At 36.4% G+C, this 23,822-nt stretch overlaps 1 protein-coding gene and 1 long non-coding RNA gene across 4 annotated transcripts; one reads left to right on the plus strand and one right to left on the minus strand.

Moving 5' to 3' along the window:
- The first annotated feature begins 938 nt into the window (after window positions 1–938).
- Window positions 939–13,615, plus strand: scn2b (sodium channel, voltage-gated, type II, beta). 3 transcript variants are annotated; one of them, XR_013195982.1, is made up of 6 exons: window positions 939–1,231; window positions 8,334–8,500; window positions 9,229–9,439; window positions 10,144–10,339; window positions 10,428–10,495; window positions 12,357–13,615. XR_013195982.1 is itself a non-coding variant. In XM_077208927.1 (5 exons), exons 1-5 carry the CDS (start codon window positions 1,150–1,152, stop codon window positions 12,385–12,387), a joined length of 687 nt encoding a protein of 228 aa, XP_077065042.1. In that variant the 5' UTR covers window positions 940–1,149; the 3' UTR covers window positions 12,388–13,615. The 3 variants fall into 3 exon arrangements, 2 of the variants coding, with proteins under 2 accessions (XP_077065042.1, XP_077065041.1); XM_077208927.1 differs by lacking the exon at window positions 10,428–10,495 and having other exon boundaries at window positions 940–1,231; XM_077208926.1 differs by lacking the exon at window positions 12,357–13,615 and having other exon boundaries at window positions 940–1,231; window positions 10,428–10,708.
- On the minus strand, window positions 8,332–22,395 carry LOC143716395 (uncharacterized). The gene is made up of 3 exons (XR_013195983.1): window positions 21,499–22,395; window positions 17,286–17,352; window positions 8,332–8,466 (listed from the first exon to the last, which is right to left on the minus strand). It is a non-coding gene; the product is annotated as an uncharacterized LOC143716395 (long non-coding RNA).
- Between the last annotated feature and the right edge of the window lie 1,427 nt (window positions 22,396–23,822).

Below are 23,822 nucleotides of genomic sequence, written 5' to 3' on the forward strand. Positions count from 1 at the left end.
AATAAATCTGTATATATCTCTCTAAATATGCATGTGATTCGTTCAATGCCATTTTCATTATTTATGAAATTACTAATTCATCATTACTTTTCCTCTTTATCTTCTCAATGACTTCTCATCAGCATGAAATTACCACTTCTTCTAACTTCTGTCTCTATTGCAGACTCACGAATTCATGCTCACTCTGTCCTTTGAGATTTGTGGAACCACATACCAAGTATTATTAACACAATAAAACTAGTGGCTAAAACCACATTGGCATGAAGGCACTCGCAATGTTCTCTTGTTTTATGCTGCCTTAAAAAAAAGTGTTCCTGTGGCTCAATTTACCCCAATGCATTTGGCTCACTTTGCCCCATAGCTGTCATTTTGGACAAAACTAGCTGACCAATTCAGATTAATATTTAGTTAAATCATTTGCATGGTTTTATACATTGCTTAATCACCAATATGTATCATATTTTTAGACCTGGGAAAATTTCATTTGATGTAACAGACATTACATCTGGTATGTAATGTACTTTGACAAGCCCAAAACAGTTTTTAAAGTAAATGATTGCCTTCCACTCATGTGTTTCTCTTTTTTCACAGTCTGACAGAAATGATGGATTATTCTAAAATGGTCACATGACAATAACAGTGTACCGTTGCCAAGATAAAGGGTGTGGGTCAATTTACCCACTGGCTCATCTTACCCCACCTCCCTCTACACTTTAATCTCCATTAGTGAGGAGAGGTGGTCCTTCTGCAGGCTAGCGCGTAATGTTTTGGTTTTTCGTCAACGCCCGCGTAGATTTTCTTCAACTGATTTCTGACGGTACTGAATCGAGGAAGGACATACATAGCTAATATATAGATGCGTCCTGATTTATGTACGTCTTGTGAAATTATTGTACCGTGTTATATGTTGCTATTATAGTATTTTAATATTATAATGTTGCAACGGGGTTAATTTGAAACCTCAATAAAGACAAATGACAAACCACAACCATAAAATCAACCAGTGCTCTTGCTACAGACACTGCCAGCCATATCATAGCACAAAATAAAAAAACATATCCGTGTATTTTATATGATTGAAACGTAGAAATAGATCTCACACACATTTTTAATAATTATTTTTAGATTCGTTTATTGTCAGCGACCAAAATGACCATTTTATTGCATTCTGGGGGAACGCGGTGGGCGTCCGCTTTGAAATTATCCTGTGTTGCAATGGTGATGTTTTTGGGTAAGTAAAAAAAGCTTCTGCTATGGAAAAAATAAATAAATAACCCCATCATTAAAATGATCATTTGACGTTTTACCGATTTCAATGTAGCCTACCAGCCAAACAGATGCTATTTCAGTCATGTTTCCCTGCCTTAAGCCTGTTATTAATATTATGCGTTTTAGGAATAATGCAAATAAAATTAGGTGTAGGCCATATGTTATTACATCGTTTGATGGTGATTATTATTGAAGATTAATTGTCTCCATCAGCACTTTCTGCGTTTTATCGTGATGCCATTGTGAGCGCATTTAGATCAGATTATGAAACGCTAAGCAGGTCATAATTGCCTGAATTGCCAGGTCATACTTGCCAAACGGCACTTCTGTTTTTTTCTGTTTTTTTCTCCCCCAGACAAGCAGATTAGATGACATTGAGCATTGCTGCGTTTTTAATGATCTGTTAAGCATTATACAATTAGTTCCGTGTCACATTGATGATATTTACAATACACAGTGTATGTATCACGTTTGTTTATTTTTTCCAGTGAATCTTTCTTCAGTTTACATCGTTGAACCAGTAGGAGGCGACAAGTGAATGTTTTTGTGTGAGTCAGTCATAGAATCTTGAACTCAAATTATTACATCAAAAACAATTACTAAATCAAATCAGTAAAGATGACAAAACTAGTTCTACTTTTGCTTCATTTAATACCATTTTTGTTGACGGCGCAAACAAATTGATATAACTTGTGAAATTGTAAGGTAAAATTGAGAGCGGGAGAAAAATGGTGTCACATTTGATTTCACCATAACCAGATTATTACAAATGTTCACAGTATATAACATTTGAAGACGAGGAACAGCACTTTTAAATAGTAATAATAACAACAATAATGACAGTTAAATAGGAACATATGGAGACAATACTGCAGGTTGAGGAAAGGGGGTTTAAAGGGATAGTTCACCTAAAAATGTTGTCATTAGGCTACATACTCACCCACAAGTTTCAAACCTGTATTAGTTTCTTTCTTCTGATGAACACAAAATAAGATATTTTAAAGAATGTTGGTAACCAGACATGGTTGACTAATTAAATTGCATTGTATATTTTTCCTACTATGGAAGTCAATGGGTGCCGCCAACTGTCTGGTTACCAACATTCCTTAAAATATCTTCTTTTGTGTTCAACAGAAGAAAGAAAATAATACAAATTTGCAACGACATGAGGGTGAGTAAATGATCTCAAGGTTTTCATTTTTGGGTGAGCTATCCCTTTAATGGAGAGAAGCAATATTGAACAGACATTTCACTTTGTAAACAACATATTATACAAAGTGCTTCAGAGCAAACCAATTCATTAATAACATAAAGAGAAAATGTTTAAAAGAGACTCTGAATGTCTGAACAAACCCAAGCTAGCAAGCCTAGTTAAAATAATGAAAATCATAAACAATCATAAACAACCAATGTGCGTGTTCTGCCCTATACTGCTACAGATGTGGTCTCATGGGACTGCAGCTGTTGAACGTTACATGAGGATTAGTTATTTCAACAGAAGGCATACACTATGCCCTACTTCCTTGTGCTTAATCCATGTGGTATAGTCCACATTGTTTAATTAATTGAACTTTTATTACTGAACTATGGTTCATTGTACTGTAGGCTTAACATAAAGGAAAAAGAGCTGGACACACCAAACTAGTATTCTAAAAACGAATGCCTGGGAAGTTGCAATCAAGTTCAAGTGAATACAGTGCAGTTTTTCTAGAAGTCACCAGAGGGCGTAAAACACAGCATTTCAGTGACAGAAGATGAACATGAGATAGAATTATAATAAAATCCAGTTTCACTAAACTATCTCCAAAAATCCTAATACTTCCCATCCTAAATGATTTAATGAGGTTAAAGACAAGCATATTTTGTTATTTATTTATTGACTCATTGCAATAGCATTCATAAATGTGGCTTAAGTATGCAGATGTACGTATTTTAGGACATTAGATGTACTTTTAAAACAAATATTAATGCATGGATATTCTCAGCTTTTATCATCTAGTTTAGAGCGCAGTGAATTCCATCGGCAAAATTATTTGCACACCAATACCACATTCAGGTATACAGATGAATTGACTCTGAATGGCAGGAATATTTGTGCGGCATCCTATTCTACAGGAGATTGATAATAAATAGTTAATAATAAATTAGTTAATAATAAATTTCAGTCTGCTTTCTGAAAAATACTGATTTATTCCACTAGCCCCAAAAGCTATTGAACTCAATTTCACGATAGCAACCTCTTCATCTTCGAGTATAAAGGTAGACTACTGTTCAAAAGTTGTTTTTTTAAAGATATGAATATTTTTATTCAGCAAGGATTAGGTTATAAACTGCATAAAACAATTACAGTAAAGACATTGTTACAAAAAAAATAGATTCCCACAAAAATCAGCAGCACAACTCTTTTCAACATTGTTAATAATAAGGAATGTTTTTTTGCGCAGCAAATCAGCATATTAGAATGATTTCTGATCGTGTGACACTGAAGACTGGAGTGATGATGCTGAACATTCAGCTTTGATCACAGGAATAAAAAATAAGAGATGATTTAAATTGTAATACTTCATAATATTACTTGTTACTGTATTTTGATCAAATAAAAATCTTTGGTGACCATAAGATACTTATTTTAAAGACAAAAAAAATTAATAATCCCAAACCAATCGCGTACCAACCCGTACCAATCCCAAACTTTTAAATGGTTGTGAATACAAACTTGAAAGATAAACTATAGAAAATATTGGAGAAAATCTACCTAAGAAAAATAGTTCACAAGAATATGTTTTACTCATTACGCTATTTTAGTTACTCATTTCATTACAAAACTATTCTTTCTTTCTTCCATGGAACATTGTATGGACTCCTTTCATGCAATCAAAGTAAATGGTATCAAGAGCTGTCAAGCTCCAAACAGAGCAAAAAAAGCAAAATGAACTCTTTTTGTACGGAACAGACTCTAATTAAGATGTTATTAACTGACGATTTTGAGAGTTATGGTCACCATTCACTTTCATTGTAAGGAAAATAACTGCTTGGACATTCTTCTATAAATACCTCTATTTGTGGTAAATGATGACAGAATATTTATTTGTGGGTGAACTGTCCCTGAAAATAGTGGATCAATGGATACAATGCAACTCTAGTAACAGTTGTCTGTAAGACGAATATGACATATGATAGATTATGAGAAAACAATTGCTGATAACAAGCTTGGGAAGATCTGCTTCTCACAGAAATACAGATGTCTCGCTCTTCTTATTTACTGTGCATACTGTACCATGTTCAAAGTTTTGCCCACAACATTTCAGTCATTAAGCAGAAACTAAAATGCGGTGCATTAAACCGTCTAAACAGATGTGTTGCCATAACATTGCTTTTAACAACCCTATACTGAAATAAAAGAGAGGTTTTCTGTGACTATCAGAAATATCACATGAGTGAGTGCAGAGTAATACGAACAGTGAAATGTCCCAGTGCTTTTAGACTGTATATCAGCACACCTAAACCTAACATATTAAATTTACAGACATATACACAATACTATACACAATACACTAAATGAGTCAAAATCTGCTAATTAAATGAAACGAATCATGTAATAATTTATAATATTTTATTGGAAAATGAAACAACATTTCATCAAACTTTAATAACTGCCTTAATCTTTTAAACAACTGAGAAGATAGGACTCAAACTACATTTTTTAAAAGTCACCTGTAAAGTGCATTATATATATATATATATATATATATATATATATATATATATATATATATATATATATATATATAATACATCAGCATATGAGGGCCTAATTCAACAACTGCAGGGTCTCATCTCAATATCAATCATTTAACAGTTCATCTATTGCTAAATTTATGGAAAAAAAAGATCAGTCGAGAATAGAGAATAGAAAATTATTGAAAATATTCAAATCATAAATGTAAGAATCAGAATGCATAGTTCGTGAAGTAGAAAAATGTCCACCAAAATCAAAAAGTTGAATGATGTTAAAGGTGCTCTAAGCGATGTCACGCGTTTAAAAGACCAAAACATTTTTTGTCACATACAGCAAACATCTCCTCACTATCCGCTAGCTGCCTGTCCCCTGAACTCACTGTAAAAAACACGCGGTCTCTGCAGACACCCCAGGCTCCACAAACGGCAACAAAAACAAACTGGGCTAACCCGCACCGCGAAACATAAAAAAACTGTTCCAGCCAATAACTAACAAGAAGGATTTGTGGGGTTAGTGCGCAGATGAGGAGGAGGGAGGGTCTAGCTAGCCTCCGTTTTGTTTGACAATTCTTCGAACGTCAACAAGAAGTGACATCACCCAACATCGCTTCTAGCACCTTTAACTAACCTGCAGAAGTTTTTCTATTGGATTGGCGTTTATTCTCTTTAGCATGCAGTGTGAAGAACAAATTTATACTCACGTGCATTATGTATTATGCGTGTTATTGTCTCTGACAGACAGCATGTTGATGCTACTCAGCCCGCCATTTTCTCCCTGCTCTCGGAAAGCAATAGCGTATAGTCAAAACATCCAGTAGTGTGTGTTTTCCAGGGAGTACATGTACTGGAACTCTCCTTCTCGTAAATACTACTGTGTATTGTGCACATTCTAGGCTACAGTATTTTGACAGACATCGATGTTGTAATATTCAAATGATGTGGATTTGTAAGGTAATGTTTATTTGTGTCTTAGCCGGAAAGTATTCAGTGAATTGATTTATGAGTGTATTTGTTTTTAATTCTAATATTCCAATCGACAGCCAGTTTTTGACGGATATGATAACGTGCATAAGGGATGAACTAAGTTTGATTTTGGGTAATTATAAAACGTGATTTAGACGTTCAAAATTCTTTTTGCGTAGTTCATTATACTTGTTTTATGGAATGAAGTTTATTTCGTGACTTAAATAAATTATATGTTACTCAGAGACCAACATGTTTGGCTTGTCATAAACGTTACATTAGCTGTCACGAATCCATTGACTTTGGAAAATCAAGTTATTCAAATCAACAATAAAAAATAAAAATAAAAAATTACCAAGAAAGAAGTGTTTTTTATGCACAAAATTGTTTGTATTGTCTCTTAAAACAAAAATATTTGATTTAAACCCTTGAAAATGCAAATCTTCTTGTAAATAATAGTGAAAAATCACTTTTTCAAACAGATTCCATTATTTCCCCTTAGCAGATTTTGACTCATATATATATATATATATATATAAAATTAAAATGGTATTATATAATTATAATTATTATTATTTGTTTGTTTGTGCATGCATATACAGCTCCACAATATACCTTGTCCACATTTCTCCTTTAACCATAACCTTGAGAGCAGGAAAAAGAGGACAGAGACAGCGCAGGGAGGGTGTAGGGATGGTGTTTGTCAGGGACTGTTGTGTGAGAGAGGGCGAGAGAGAGAGAGAGCTACACTGCAGTATTTTATGCCTAGAGCACTCTTAACCGGTGAATATTGACACATGCATCAAATAGGTTTGCCAAGAGTGGGCTGGAGACATCAGCAGTAGTCAGACCCCGTATTTTCATGCTCATATATCCAAACAGTCATGTAAGAGAGTTTACCGATACATTGTAGCTTTTTAACTACAACAGTTAGACTATTATTTATTAAAATGCATGAATTCAGTGATTAAATGTGCATGGGGAATGCGAAGGAGTTCTAAAGCGTCTCCACAGCGCAGAGAGAAACCGACTAAATATACATGAAAGTAAAAAGGCGGGTGGGGACGACATTGACGTAGTGCCGGTATTGAGTAACACGCCCGGCCGAGTGCTGACTCTGCGTGTGTGTGTGTGTGTGTGTGTGTATATTTATGCTGAGCATGCGTGTGTGTCTCTGTGTGTGTTTATTACAGCACACACTGAAAGCACAAGTAGGATACTGTGACATGATGCAGTGCTGCATCATTTGTAGCACAAAAACACAATGTATAATGAATCCTTGTATAGTTCAAATGTTGCTTTGTAGGCACTCTGAATTTAACGCACTATAAATCATTGTGATTACTGGAGGTATTCACGTACACAGGTTTGTGTGTGTATGTGTTCTCCCAAACACAGCAGCTGTAGTTCTTGCTCTCTATCCGTGAGGACACCTGATTTTTCGAGTGGGAGGGGGACGGACTAAACTGCAGCACTTTGAGAGGGGTGGGGATAGGATGGGATGGGATGGGAGGGTGTGACGAAGTTGCTGCGACTACTGCAGAGAGCCGGGCCGATAAAACATAAGTGCTGCAGCAGTGGGAACTTGTCCAGAACTTGGTGCAGAATGGTGTCCATTTGGCAGAATTGTCCAAATGGTGCAGAGGTGGAGAAAGTAAACCTTCCTAGTAGACAAAATTATGACATTTTGGCTGTCGATTCAATACAAATAATGTCACCCAGTGTAAGCTTAATGCAGATAGAGATAAAGAAGTTACCTAGTTTTCACCATGTGACCACATGTGCCACTTTTCCACCATCAGGCCAAACCGTTCTTATTGCCTAACCGTTCCATTCTGTGCCGATCCGGCCGTGGTTTAATTTTCCTCTCTGGGACTGAACGGAGCTTTTTAGAATGTAATACAAATGCGTCAGTCATTGCCTTGGTTCTTTTAATTTCATTATTAAAGGAATAGATCACTTACAAAGCTAATTCTGTCATCTTTTACTTACCCTCAAGTTCTTTCAAACCTGTATGAGTTTCTTTCTTCTGCTGAACACAAAAGAAGATATTTTGAAGAATTTGGGTAACCAAACAGTTGATGTACCCCATTGCTTCCATAGTATTACTTTTTAGTATTACAGTCAGAATTTAGAGTCAAAAATAGCCATTTTATGATAAGGTACACTTTTTTCGAAAGATATTTAAGACCACTATGCAAATTTTTTTTGTATCGGTTGGCAATAACATTTGAACTCATACTTAAATAAATGACTTCAAAATTAATTTCAGTGACTTTAGATGGAAAAAAACATGGACCAATCAGATGACAGGAAAATCAAATGCCAGGAATTATACATGTCTATTTGTACATATCTTGTAGCCTGTCCAGTAACTTCCATGGATGTGCTGGTGCAACAACAGATCAACGCTCTCAACGGAACTGATGTCAGAATCCCGTGTGCATTCACCTCATGCTACAAGCTGGAGCCCAAGCAATTTGCCATGAACTGGACCTATCAAGAGACATTCAACAGCACAGAGGAGATGGTGAGAGAAAATAAAAGACTTAAAATTTTAAATATCATCAAAAGATTATCCCCTTTCAAACATAGAGTCTTAACTGGTAAATTACCGGTAAGAGATCATGTGTGAACAGGACCTTTTCAAAAATACCGGTAAATTGTTTCTGGCAATTTACAGGTAAGGGAAGTTGTAACATTACCAGTAAATTACCAGTAATGTGTTCTGTGTGAATGCGGAATGAAGATTAACGTTATGATCACGTACCATGTCAGAACGTGCTGACGTAAGAAGTCTGCTTTGGGCCAATCTTAAAGTTCTTATGGAGATAATGCGATTACTCAGCACTGTTTACAGTAAGCTTTTTAATAGTTTTTTTATTTAAATATGCGCGCGATGATCATCTTTGACCGTTGCGCCACATCTCACAGCTTTTTCAACATGTCGCGCTCGAGACCCCGCCGTATTTTCCATTCATCAGTGCTGCTGCTCTGCAGTTGCACTATTATGCGCGTCTCGTGTTTTTAAGATCAAATTGAACAAATGGTGAAACTAAAGTAGAACGCTGTTGCTTGTGTGAACAGCATATTTGTGTATTTACCGGTAAAGTAATTCTGGCAATTTTACGGTAATTTACCAGGATTACTGTGTGAAAGGGGCTATGGAAATATCAATATTTACAGAAATATAAAAGTTAGACGATTCTTTTGTTTTGTTACTTTTCTCAATCTAACGTCTATTTCTTCTTTTACAAGTTCATGACCTATAAGAACAGGATAACACCCCTGAAGCCAAGCCGATTTGGAGAGCGGGCTATTTTTTCTGGAAACCTAGAGAAGAACGACCTCAGCATCACCATCTTAGATGTGCAGTTGACAGACGATGGAATCTACAATTGCTATGTGCGCAACCCTCCAGATCGCATTCAGGGTCACGGTACCATCCAGTTCAACGTCTTGACTGAATGTAAGACTTCAGCACGGGCTAAGATGCTGTATGACAACAGTTTTTGGTTTTCAACCAGGGTTGCTTCAAGACAGGCCATGATAAATGGGGTTTCATTATTGCAGGTGTTGTTAAATCCAGGATTAGAATAGAGTGCTGCAGAGAAAATATATTTTTGTAGGTCAACCCGGAAATTTGCATCATGCTGGTTCCCTTGACAAACATAAATGTCATTCCTTCAGCACTTTATTTATTTGAAGAAAAACACATTAATAAGGTCTGTATTCATAGTTTATCACAATGAAACAACCTTCACTTGCTCAGAAAGATTTAAACTCTTGCTCCACTAAGGGTACATTTACACGACTTACTATAAACTTAGTTTTTTTGCGTACAGAGGACAACATTGTCAAAACGATCCCCGTTCACACCTATCCGCGAAAACGATTAAACCTCTGTATGCATGTATGCACAGGCCAGTAGTTGGCGATGTCACTATATAAAGAAACACTAGAAAACTAGAAGACAAATAACTACTGTCTGCTCTGGCACCCCTAATGGCAAAATTGAGAATGCAACCAGTACTAAGATTTTGGCTGGTTAGCATAAGCCAGTTTTTTCTCTAACCACATTTTCAGAATACACTTTTTTCACTGAAGAAATATGCTGCTTTGGTGAAGTTTGTTGTTAGTATCTCTTCTTGTTCTCTATTTTCCTCTGCCCAGTGCCACCACCAAGGGATTCGACCATTGCTGTCGCCATTGGGGCATCTGTGGGGGGCATTCTAGCTTTGCTCATTCTGTCCATGGTAGTAGTGAAGTGTATTCGTAGACATAAGAACCAGGAGCTGATCTCAGACGAGCAGAAGATGGAAGAAGAGGGCAAAGTAGATGGAGAAGGAGGAACAGAAGAAGCTACAAAGTAAGTTTTTTTTTCTTCTTCTTTTCTTTCTCAGTATTTGAGTATTTCGTCTCTGTAAACAAACTGCTTACTTTGAATCCTGAAACAGACAACCCTAACCCGCCATCTTAGCCATGGAGGCCTAACGTATGGTGGAGCTCCATCCTTCGCGTTCTGGTAAAACTGATTGCTAGCTAGTGTGTCTTGGTGGTTATGTGACTGTGGTTGACAGTGGCTCTTTCAAGTTCTCTTTCCATCATTGTTTCATCAGTCTGTCCTTCTTGTTTTTAGGTTGAATTCTGAATTCTCTGGTTGCTCAGTCTTTGTAGTCTTTCTTTATCTGGTTAAGTTCTGTTGTGTCTGTTTGTGCTGGGTGTTGTCAGTGAGTGTTTTTCAGCTAACCAAATAACTGCACTTACAAAAAAAAAAATATATATATATATATATATATATATATTAGGGCTGTCAAAATAACGCGTTAATTTCGATTAATTAATCTGAGAAGAAATAACGCGTTAAAAAAAATAACGCAGATTAATCCATTCCGTTTTTGACCTTTGCGGAGCCGTTCTAGCGTTCGTGTAAAAAGAAGGAGGGAGACAAGAACGCGCTGCTTGGATCATTGTTTGGAACATTTACTTATAACAAACGGAGTTCGTCAAACTCTAAAGTACCACATCAATGCAAAGCATCCAGGAGTGTGTGCGTGAGTCGGCGAGTGTGTCTGAGAGAAAGCGCGCTTGTGTGTGTGTAACTTTTCACGCGCTCTCACGTCACACAACCATTTTCTCACGCACAGAAAAATCGCGCACCAAAGAGAGGACACGGAAACAGACAAGACAGAGCACGTTACTTATGATATTAAAAAAATCTCAGCTCTCAGATTCTGTTAATTTTATTACGAAAATCAAGCAATACCGTTTTGGCGCTTGTAAATGTGAAATGACGGATCCCTATAGCGGCACGTGAACCGATCATCTCTAGCTAATAGTAAATAAACACGAATGACCAATGTTGAAAGATACAGTAGGGCAGCCTAAAACTTACCGAAATGTATATTCCTCGATCAATCAGTGTTTTTCAACCGCGAAAAGAGGTCAATAAAACAGCTGGAGAACAATTATGTCACATAACATTTAGCCCTACGTTACCTCAGGAAAGCCATTTCATGACCATATAGCATGTTATAGTTGGCTATAAAAAAAGAGCTATAGAGAGTAGCCTATTTTTCAAAATGTATGTAGCCTACTACTATATTACGTATGGATTATATTTTTACTTATATCAAAGTTGTTATTTGTAATAAACACGCATTATATTTAATTTGAGCTATTTTTAACCTTAAATACTACCAGCTGATATGGCTCTCTGTATTTTTACAGCATTGGGTGAGATTTTTTTTTCTTGAGAAAAATGAATGCCTATCTTGTGTACCTAATATTTATCCAAATGAGTCAATATTGCATCAAATCACAATAATTAAATTAAATTGAAATCGTGAAATTTGTGTCAAGCAATTAAAACGTCGCTTACCAGAAATTGTACCATGCAAACATTGTAAGATTGTGTATGCGATTAATTTAGATTAATTAATTACAGAGTATGTAATTAATTAGATTAAAAATTTTAATCGATTGACAGCCCTAATATATATATATATTGCAAGACTAGGTCTTGTGGAGTTATTTGGTTTGCTAAATACACTATATATATACAAATACAACAATGCAAGTGAATCATTGAATCAGTATTTTGAACTGCTTAATTTTGAAAGTGATGCCTAAGGACAATTACATTTTCTAACTTTTTGGAACATTTTGGAATTTTTACGACAGAGGTTCTGGCAAATTAATCATTTAATTAGTATTTTAAACCCAATTCACAGAGACTATCAAAAAAAATAAAAAAATATTCTTGAATCAGATTTCCCAACTCTAATGGGATTTTCTTTTCCTACAAAATAACAAATGTTCAAAATTATTAAATATACTGTTAATAATAAATTCTCACATTTCATTGTCTTTCTTTTACCTTTCAGAAAAGTATGCCTCCTGCCTGAAGATATGTAAAATTGGTTTTACTCTTCGTCATGTAACGTATCATTTAACATTCCTCAGTTTTCTTGTGTAGCGACCAAACATGTCATGTTAGGAAGATCTCTGCCACAGTGCCATGACGTCCAGTCACTGGTGAGAAATCACTAAAAGTTTTATACTGCCTCTTCCACTCAATATGGCAGGCTATTGTGATAACAGTGTCCTACAGAACTGTTTATCCCTCACTCTCCACCCTTTTTTCAAAGTCAGTATGTCTTTTTTCTTCAACTACTGCCACTATTAGCACTATAAATATTAGCCATCCAGTATTTCTGCTAAGAATTTTCTAAAACGGAGAGTAAATTATACAAAGTCCTCCTTTATAACTGCCAAAGTTACCTTTACGGTGTTTATACATTTTGACAGTTTCTTGAGAAATCACTGCCCTCAACGTCCTCTTTAAGTGGATGCAGAAACATAATGTGTGTGTTTGTGTGTGTGCCTTCTCGTTGTGCCAGTTTGCAAAATGTTGTGCTGTTTTTACAATCCAGCATGTAAAACAGCAGAATATTTAGCAGTGATACCTTGAACCTACCAAAATGGCAGGGCCATGACTATCCATTACAATGGATATAATTTGCTTGTTTATAGCACATAACACACCTCCAAAACATGTACAATCAATGCATGACAATTTTCTTATACATGATACACACAAATTGCACAAAACAAATCATTACTTTGCATAAGCATCTGTCACATTCTATGAATAGAGTACACTTTGGTGTCCCATGACTTTTTAAAAGCATTAATGCCCTGACACAAAAAGCAGATGGTCGGCCATCGGCCAACATCGGGCCATCGTTGAACGTCAGCTGGCCCAGTTTTTGTGGCGTGTTCTGTACCGTCTGCACTAGTTGGACTTTGTCGGGGGTATTTTGGCCAACTGAGCACGTCATCTTACCTGAGCATTCTAATGCACAAATATTTTCATAACTTGAGCTGCCTGAAATTTAAAAAGTTATCAGCATGATTGATATATGTAATGGGAATGTGGCTAATGATTCCACTTTTGAATGACGGATATAGACTATTGATACCTGCTGCTATAGACAGTTTTTTTCTGACACGCTTTTACATCGTCTTGGTGTGTCACGGCCTTTAGAGGCACAAATCCCTTGTTGTTTTTGTTATGACCTATTAGAAACTGTATGCTTGTTATCTAACATAAAACTAACTTAGCATGAAGAGTAGTTTTTTTTTTTTTAAATGGCGATTTTAGTCTGTTCCACCTCAATTTTCTTGACTATACATATCTAAAAATTAAAATCATAGAAGAGTGACATAATTTTAAAGCATGGACATTGAAGTTTTTAACATTCTGCTAAATAGTAAAAAATAACTGAATTTTAAATTAAATTTAAAAAACATATTTTTTCCATTACAAAAACAAAACCGTGTAACATTCCTTGTGAGGCCCAAAAAATAAGCTAAATTGGACACTTTTACAGCATGACAGAAATTATGAATAGAAAAAAAAAAAAAATATATATATATATATATATATATATATCAAACAAATATCCTATGGAGTGACAGCTTAATTTATGCCAAATTTGCAACCCTAAAATATTTTTTTTTTCAAGTTTCAGGCATTTTGTACCCTATTTATAGAAAATGCCAATTACAAAACACTGCTTTCACACACAAACATCGTCATTTCAGGTGCAACGATTATGTGGCATTTGAAACATTCTGGTGGATAAAAACCAAAAAACTAATTTGATTGTTGATATTATTGTGTTTGACAAGTATGTTGTGGTGTGTTATTTGGAATGTGTGAATTTATTTTAGATTAGTATCTATATAAGTAATTTTTTTTTTATGAACACTTAATTTTTAACCTGATAATAAATTTTCACAGCTAACCTTATAATCTGAAAGAGGCTTAAAAAAGGTTAATATTGAGTCTTAAGCTTGTGCAAGTGAAAGATGATTTAATGTCAAATTTAAACGAAAATGAAACATTTCATGGAAAGATAAAAAAAAAATAAAAAAAATACATTTGGGTATACAAAGGAAATAATAACTTTATTGATTCACTGTGTTGGGAATCCATTTTGATTGTGAAACGAACTTTGATTGTGAACTCACTTTCAGTGGACTCATAGTAGTAGACTATGGACTGTGTAGTAGATTATGTAGGGAAGGGGCAGTTCTCCTATATACATCTGCTAAATCGAACAATTTCTGCAAAGAATAGCATCGACGTTATAACAGTATGATTTTATGTTATGTTCAGGAAATGTGATAAGTATTTTTTAAATAGTTTAATTCAATTAAAGTAAATATATCTAAATATAAATATATATGTGTGTTGTAATCTTGAATGATGTTGAAAAGTCTGTCTATTTAAATTGAAGCAATTAATAGAGTTGTAGGTCAGAACATTACATTCGTTCATTAATAAACAGTTCTTTGTTCTGGCATAGAAAAAATCTTGAACAATATATACTGTTCAGTATTTGCCTTCAAACCGTAACAGTTTCAACTACTGTAGTACTTATTTTACGTCACTATAGCTACTCGGTTTGCATGCTGTAAAAAAAATAAGAGCCTATTTTGAGCGTAGGAGGGCTCACCCTTAGCAGGGCAAAGCCAACACATTATTTGGCTTCCATTCGGGCACTCTTTAACTCACTGAGTGCCCTTCTGATTGGGTTACGCTGCTTTTTTTTCCACTGCAAATGTATGATATTACACTTCCACATAATCTCTTGTAAAATTAACCATGGCTTTACTACAAATAATAATAATGGAAAAAACATGGTTATCCATGGTTACCACAAATAAACCATAAAACCATTGCTACACTAACCATAGTTTATCTATGGTATTAGTGATAAAACTGTGGTTATACATATGGAAATCCATCCACCAAAAAAAAAATGCTTACTACACATTTACTATAACATAACCATGGTTAGGGATGTTGTATTTTATGGATCATGACATGTTATATTGCTTCATGTTATATCACTAACAAAAAATGTACCAAAAATACATGGTAAATCCATGCTGTTGTACCACTATAATTTGCTGTTACCTCTATAATTTGTTGTATGAATGTATCCTTATTTATGTATTCTGTTTATTATTATTATTATTTTAATTCAACATGTTTAAATCAGTGTTGATTTATTGTGTTATGGACTCAATAAGGTTCTATTGACATTTACATATTGTGTAAATAGAACTGTTAACTGTTTTTGCTATGTATTCAATTTTAATTTCATACAAAATGACGCTTAGTTACTTTGTTCACGTGCACATGTAGATTGTGAATTTGTTAGTATGTTTTACGACCCTGTGCATTTTTGCAATTGAGTAGATATCATATTGTGAGTGTAACATAATGTGAGTGACACAAAGATACCCCAAAAGGATAAAACATAACCATCAAGCTCATAATTGGATTTGCTGCACAGCAGTTAACATTAAGCCAGCTTTTCAAATACAGACTGTGGCACAGTGATTCTATTGCTGGTGCATTAAAGGGATAGTTCACCCAAAAAATGAAAATTCTGTCAGTATTTACTCACCTTCATGTTGTTCCAACCCCGTAAGACCTTTGTTCATCTTCGGAACCAAATTAAGATATTTTTGATGAAATCTGAGAGCTGGATCACTCCTCCATACTAGTCCATAGGCTTCTTCAGGGATTGAATTTGCCAGCCCCGAAAAGTTATTAAAGACATCGTTAAAATAGTCCAAGTGACTACAATGGCTCAATCTTAAGTTTATCAAACGACGAGAACACTTTTTGTGCGCAAAAAAAACTAAAATAACGACTTTATTTAAACTATTAATTTCCTTCTCTGTGGGCCTCGAGTTAGTTCACTAGTGTAATAGCGTAAGCTTCTGTTGTTGTACGTCACACGCATCACACACACGACCAGCGTCGGCCAATAGTGAGCCTACGTGTGACGTATTACTACGCTATCACACTACGTTAACTGACTAGAGGCCCATAGAGAAGGAAATGAATAGTTGAAATAAAGTCTTTATTTTTGTTTGTTTTTTCCGCTCAAAAAGTATTCTCGTCGCTATATAACTTAAGATTGATCCACTGTAGTCACTTGGACTATTTTAACGATGTCTTTAATAACTTTTCGAGGCCGGCAAATTCAATTTCTGAAGAAGCCTATGGACTAGTATGGTGGAGTGATCCAGCTCTCAGATTTCATCAAAAATATCACAATTCGTGTTCCGAAGATGAACGAAGGTCTTACTTGGTTGGAACAACATGAGTAAATACTGACAGAATTTTCATTTTTGGGTGAACTATCCCTTTAATGGTTGCCATTCATAGGTTGAATTGCCTTCATCGTCAGGCAACGTGACTCTAAATCCCTGATTATCATTTAATAATTTTGTAATTATAATTATATTATTATACTATAGGTAAATTATAGCACAGATATGTAACCATGATACCATATTGTTGATTGTACTGCCTTGATGTTTTCTTTAATGCATTTGCCTACACATCAAGATCATATAAACATAACATGTAAATGGACATAATCAATAACAGCAGTCCAGTGAGGCTGGTTGGAATGGCTTGGGGACCAGTATTTGCATTTTTCATGCATTTTTCCATCATGCATGCCTCTGTTTTAGTATCTCTCTGAAGGTCTAACCCTGGCCTACTTTAAATACATATGCTTGCGCTGCACCATTACAATGAGCTGCATCACTGATTGTTTTGTTTTTTTCAATAAAAAAAAAAAAAAAATCATTTTGTTCCTGTTTTTTTTTTTTTTTGTCTAAAACATTTCATTAAAAATATTAGCATTTTCACTGAAATGTTTAATCTAATAAATATTTATGCTGTCTCAATTCTGTTGAAATGAAAATCAGTTACTCACCCCCATGATGTTCAAAACCCATTCGGCTTTCTTTCTTCTGAGGAAAACACTTGAAAATTATCAGTTCCTTTAAAAGAAATATCAAATATTATTGTAATTACTGTATTAAAATATTGATTATTTTTTAGTTTATTGCAGCCAACTGAGCTACTTTCGTCAAAAACAGAAAAAGTTAGTGCTTGGCAATATGCATTACATGGACATTTGGAGCAGGTAGGCAGGGCAGGTGTTTTTAAGTAGGTTATACTGAGAGAGGGTGTTGAGGGGGCAGCGTCTCTGCAGTGTGATCAACACAATATAGCTGCTGGAGAAAATTGCAGCACAGGCAAAAGTGAAGGTGACTCATGCATGCAAATATACACAGTAGATATTCATCAAAGTTTCAAATTCAGCTAGACCACAACATCATGACAACTTGAATATCAAGACTGAAAATCTGCCCACAAGTTAGTTATACAGACCATCATGAATTATTTGAGATGTGCATCTATTTATCATTAATACTCCAATCAGATAAATAAAGTTCTTTCTTTTTTTTTAGTTTAAACATATTTTATTTAAATGAGTCACATGTTATGTTGGGGGTGCTGCCACTACAGTGAGTCAGCAAGACAGATATCATTTAAAAATCTGGAGTAAAAACCCTTCAGCAACTCAATCTCGCTGCAATTAGTCCGTTTTTAGATACACCGATGTGCTTGTTTATTCTTGTTCTTATTTCTATTGGTAATTATGTGTATAATACTCAAATAACATTATTTATGTATTTATTCTACAATGACCAAGTCAAATTCCTCATAAGACCAATCTTCCCTGGCGTGCAACTTATTCACACTCCTATTTGTTCTTTTTAGAAAAGGGCAGATATTATATGTGTACAGATTTTCCCAATCTCACAATTATGTGTTTTTATTTAATTTTTTCCTATTGTATCAACTGTTTCCATAAGGATTCCTCTTTCGATTTTCTCATCGACATATCTCTAATATTACAAGAGTAAATTTAGAAATGTTTCAGCAATGCTTGGATCTGTGCTGGTGATAATTAAGAACCAATGTTGTTTTATCTATTTTTTTTTAGTAGCTGTGTCCGCTCTCTCTCTTCTTCGTCTTCAGGGGCTGTTTTGTTTGAGTACATGTAGCGGTAAGAAAGCATTTCAAGAAGTGTGTGGATCTGTGTCCGAGATATTTGACACCAGATGGCACACAAGACTTGTGCTTTATTTGTTTGGGCAAGGAGCATGCACGCTCAGGCCTCGATGGGGCTGTTTGCATGCACTGATAAAAGCTCCACTCTCATCTGTCCTTCTTCTTCTCAAGAGAGGGGGGACAGGGACCTGTACCCGTGTGGTTCGGGTCCTGCTCTCGCTGAGGCGGGGAAGACACTGAGATTGTGGGGCTCTCAGGTGGAGCTCGATAATGAGTTTGAGAGAGGTATAAATCTGTTGCACTACTCAGCGGCTGACAAAAATGAGCTGCTGGAGGAAGATGTGTTATCTCTCACATCTTCTGATCTAGCAGCCAGCGTTCTGTTGAAAGACATGTTGAAATGTCTGAGCCCTCCTTGCCTGCCTGCTCCCGAGAATCTTGAGCTGCTGGACGTTATGGAAAGCGCTACGGCAAAACTTGATCTGCCGTGGAAGCGCAAAAAGGAGACAGCTTGTGGTAGATTAGATGAGTGTTTTTTATCTGGACATAACTGCCCAGCTACTTTGAGCCTTGGGCTGTGGAGCAGACTCATGGGCTGGAGCGAGCTCTGAAGTGGCAGCAATGTTGTGAATAGGCTCTGGTGTGGGAACCACAGGATGGCAAGGTACAGAAAGCACAGTTCTAGCAACCATTATAACAGGAGATTCTGGTGACCGTGGTGGGCCGGGGCTTGGTGTGTCCTGCCACCAACCCACCCCAAAAAAAATTTTGTTAGGGGAAGGATCATCCTCTACTTTCCCAACAGTGAAGGAGAACCCAACTCAACTACAGGGCATAATCCAGAAATTCAATCAGCGACCCTCAAGGACCACCACAGTTGAGCTTAGAGGTCAGAGAAATTTGCAATGTCTAAGAAGTCCTGGATTTGGTCCTCAAGGGATCGATTACATGGACGCAGGCAGATGATCCCAACTGCTGGATCCATGTGTAGCTAAGTCTTCTGTTATGAAACTGCACAGAGACATGAAGGCTGAGGATACTAATAAAGTGTTTATTTTTAGGGACTAATCCAAAATCGAAAATCCAAACACAGTCTAAGGTCAAATAACAGCAAGACAGTCCGAAAGAACACACAAGCAAAGAATACTCCAGAGAAACAGACAGAATGAATCAAAACACGGGAAAACAGGACACAATGGCAGAGAATTGCAGACACAACATACTTAAGATTTAACGAAGAGTGACTGAGAAACGTATTGCCTTTCTGCGATACCTGCTCATTGAGTTGAGGCTAGAGATTCTGTTTAAGCAGAAAGGTTGTAGGCTGACTAAGTTAAGACAAAATGATGTCAGCCGCCCTGGTTATTCTAGGGGTCGATGCTTATGTCCCCCTGAAGTTATAGGCCAGGGTATTTTTTTGTCCCTGGTCATATTCCCTTTAAGGAATCTTTCATTAGGTAAATGATTCCAAGCCTTAGAGCTCTGCCCTGGCTCAATGCTTCTGTTTTACCTTGCAAGGTGAATGGTAAGAGTGAACTTCCTGATTGAGACATGCAGCTTGGGCACTGGCCGTAGCAAGTAATGTCACCAACAGAAAAATAGTTTTACTCTGACAATTAGGCCATTTGAGTCTTTATGGCCCCTCAGAATGGCAGAGTGGGCATTTGTTCCCCCATTAGCGTCCTAGGACACAGTGCGAGTTCCCATTAGAAAGGGAACATCTCTAGTTACATGTAACCATGGTTCAGTGAGAAGGGGTCTCGTTGCCATGCTTCTGGGCTGCCTGCGTGGTCCCTTCAGGGGAAGAAGTGGGTGACATTTTCTCTAGGTGCCCTTCTTATACCTCACAGGGACATAAAAGGCTATCGCCAGCCAATACAATTGTCACGTTTAAACACATCCTTCAGGGCCTCGCATTTCATGTTCGCACAGGACCTCGCACCCCTCCTGCGACGGCACTGCCTAGGATGCATTGTCTCGTTCCCCTTCTCAGGGAACCAGGGTTACATTTGTAACCTGAGACGTTAGTCATTTTTCATGCGCAGAAAGATCACATACTCTAAGTTTAATAACACTGTTTGAGGCTTGCCTATATGAAGCTTAAACTGATGCATTTGTATTATTATATTTATTTTTATTCATTTTTTGCACAGCAAATCCTATAAGTACTTTGTATTTGTACTTTGATATATTTTCCTGATATAACTTTGGTTATGAACAAATAACAGTAATTGCAATACCAAATCATATTTTTAAATAAACTATAATTGAATAATAATATCAATAGAAACTCTTATTTGATGAGAGTTTTAATACACAAAACAATCTCTTGTACACTGATATTTAGCAAGACAAGCTTTGTCACATCAAAACCTCACCTTCAACTCTTAGTATTCATTTGTATAATAATAATAATAATAACAATATATACCATACTATAACCATGCTAAATTTCCCCATGAATTGTAAGTTACTCTTTGCAAGTGTAAAGATTTATAAAAGTGTCTCTTCAGTATATACGTTATTTACACATAAATAATTTATGAAGTTCTGTCAGGAAACCTAAAAATGTGCTTCACATAGTAACATCTAATTTGAATTGATTTAATTTATATAATGTCACTGAATCAACCTGACTGACTATACCAACAAAAGTCATTTTTATGTTTCGGACCAGATAAAAATAGTTCCTTAATGTCAGGGACACATGAAACATTCTAAGACTGAACTGAACACACTTACAGAAAAAACATACACTTACAGTTTCCAACGCCTCAAGCAAATTTTAAACACGACTATGAACACAGACTGAACGCAAGCGTCTCTGAGCATTTGGGCATGATCAGTCGTAACTATCAAATTACATTTATAATCTGCCTTACAGTTGTTAAGCGTGTCTCCGGCTTAAGGAAACAACTTCACAACTTTTTAAACCACTGCAATATATAATAATGTAAAAACAATTAAATAACATTTACACAGATATTAGTATTAGTGAAGAGAGTTTTAAGAGATTCAGATGCGTTTATTCACAGTACAGCAAGATAAAAATGACTTTTACTTACCCAGTTTTGAACCATCAAACAAAAAGTATTTGCTCTTAAATTTTAAAAGTGCAATTTTCTTAAAGTGCAATTTTTTAAGTGAAGCCTGTCCTGCACATTAGTCCAAACTTCTCCTCCCCATCACATTCCACGCATCATAAAGTTGTAGAAAAAGAGGAAGCAAAAGAGAAACAGAGGTAGGGAGGGCTGCAGACACTCTTGTAGTTGTTCCTGGGATGCTAAAGGTCTGAAGAAATGCAGCATTGTACTTTAATGCAGAGTGAGTGAGTAAGAGAGAGAGACTGAGAGTGAAACACATAGAAGGAGATTCTAAGGTCACTGGTAAGCACTTGAACTGCAGAGACTCTCTTACTCTATACCTCTCCGGCTCGCTTTCTCCCTCCTCCTGCTGTTCTCCACACCTCTTCTCCTCCGCCCCTCCCCATTCCTCTCTGCCTTTACCGCCTGGCGAAGTTTTGCAACATCATGCTCCCCTCGCTGGTGCAGTCCGGGGAGTCCAACATCTTTGCTATTACGTTTGTTTATCATTGATAAACAAACTTTTATTTTTAAACCTCCAGGATGCTTTCCAGTATTTGTAAATCATTAGTTTGATAGGACATTTCGATGTGTGGCGTCCCGTATGTGACTTCCAGGTAAAATCTATCCATCCATATTAAGGTCAAGGTAATAAAACATTATTTTATTTTTCTCTTCTATTGAATGGCCATTCTCAATCCGAAGCCAATTGTAGTGTTTCTTGCTCCAAAGTGTCACCAACCTCTGTCTTGTTAATGCCTTTCTCCATTCTTCAACTATGAGTGTGTCTCTCTTGTCCAATCTCTCTCTCTCTCTCTCTCTCTCTCTCTCTCTCTCTCTCTCTCTCTCTCTCTCTCTCTCTCTCTCTCTCTCTCTCTCTCATTCTTACTGGTTCTATACAGTAGATTGCAATATTGCATTATGGGAATTGCTCTCTCTCTCTCTCTCTCTCTCTCTCTCTCTCTCTCTCTCTCTCTCTCTCTCTCTCTCTCTCTCTCTCTCTCTCTCTCTCTCTCTCTCTCTCTCTCTCTCTCTCTCTCGCTCCCCCTCTCTCTGAATATCCACCCTCACACAAGCACGCACACACATATGCTGTGATATGGACTCCCAAGGTCACATTGTCCTAAGTATGTGTGTGTTTGCGTGTGTGTGTGTGTGTGTGTTTGTGTGTGTGTGTGTGTGTGTGTGTGTGTGTGTGCGTGCGTGCGTGCGTGCGTGCGTGCGTGCGTGCGTGCGTGCGTGCGTGGGTGTGTGTGTGTGTCCGACCACAGGGGGTTGATATTGAGTGCTCTCCTATAAATCACAACGGCCCACACAGGATGACATTCTTTCAGTCAGATATCTGTGTGTGTGTGTGTGTGTGTGTGTGTGTGTGTGTGTGTGTGTGTGTGTGTGTGTGTGTGTGTGTCTATGTGTGTGTGTGAACATCTCTTTTTAGATCAGATGCCTGTGAAACAGCTGCTGTCTCTTTTTTTGGTATCACATCTGCATCGAGCAACAACGTCGTTCTTTCGCAAATGTTCCCGATCAAACCTAAAGATTCACAGTCACAGTCATCAAATTTGAAAAAAAAAACACTAAAATATATCCAAATATATAAATGTATCTTTTCCATGTATTATTATAAACCAAACCCATGCACACTCAGAATATGTACTCTTACCTATGCAAAAAGCAGTGAGTAAAATGTGCGTACCTGGATGACCTACCGTCATTCTATTAGATATCCAAAATGGCAAAAACAGCAAAAAAGACTATTATAAGGGTGAAAGAAGGGGAAAACTCCAAATGTGAGACGTGAATGTCTTTCCGTTTTTGCCATTTTGGATTACTGTGGCCAGGATAATATCCTGTTTGATGCTGTGTTTTTGATAATTCAGATAATATATCAAAGCAAGAGGTATTCATTTTAAAGTAAAATAGCCCAAGCACACTTTTTAAAAAAACAACAACATTTGACTACAATTAGTTTTTTAGGTTTTAAATCAAAAAAGAAAAAGTATATATATATATACAAGTCAAAATAAGGTCAAGATTTGAGCACCTCGTAGCGTCTTGAAGCTTTAACATTTGCAGACCACTGCTTGATATGATGACTAATGGAATAAAATTAATTAATCTGAGGCTGTCCTATGCCTTACTAGTTTGATAGGTGAGTAATAACTGATATGTTGTTTCCCTTTTAGACCACAAGTCCGAACCACATGCCTTGAACGACCAAAGCAATTGACTAGTCAAGTGTCATAGTCCATAAAACTCTGACCACAAGTGCCCCAGTCCACTTCTCCATGTATTAAGCTTTCCAT

This window comes from Siphateles boraxobius, unplaced genomic scaffold (genome assembly GCF_051911475.1).
Source record: "Siphateles boraxobius isolate OS27281-9 unplaced genomic scaffold, OSU_SipBor_1 6, whole genome shotgun sequence".
Classification (NCBI taxonomy): domain Eukaryota; kingdom Metazoa; phylum Chordata; class Actinopteri; order Cypriniformes; family Leuciscidae; genus Siphateles; species Siphateles boraxobius.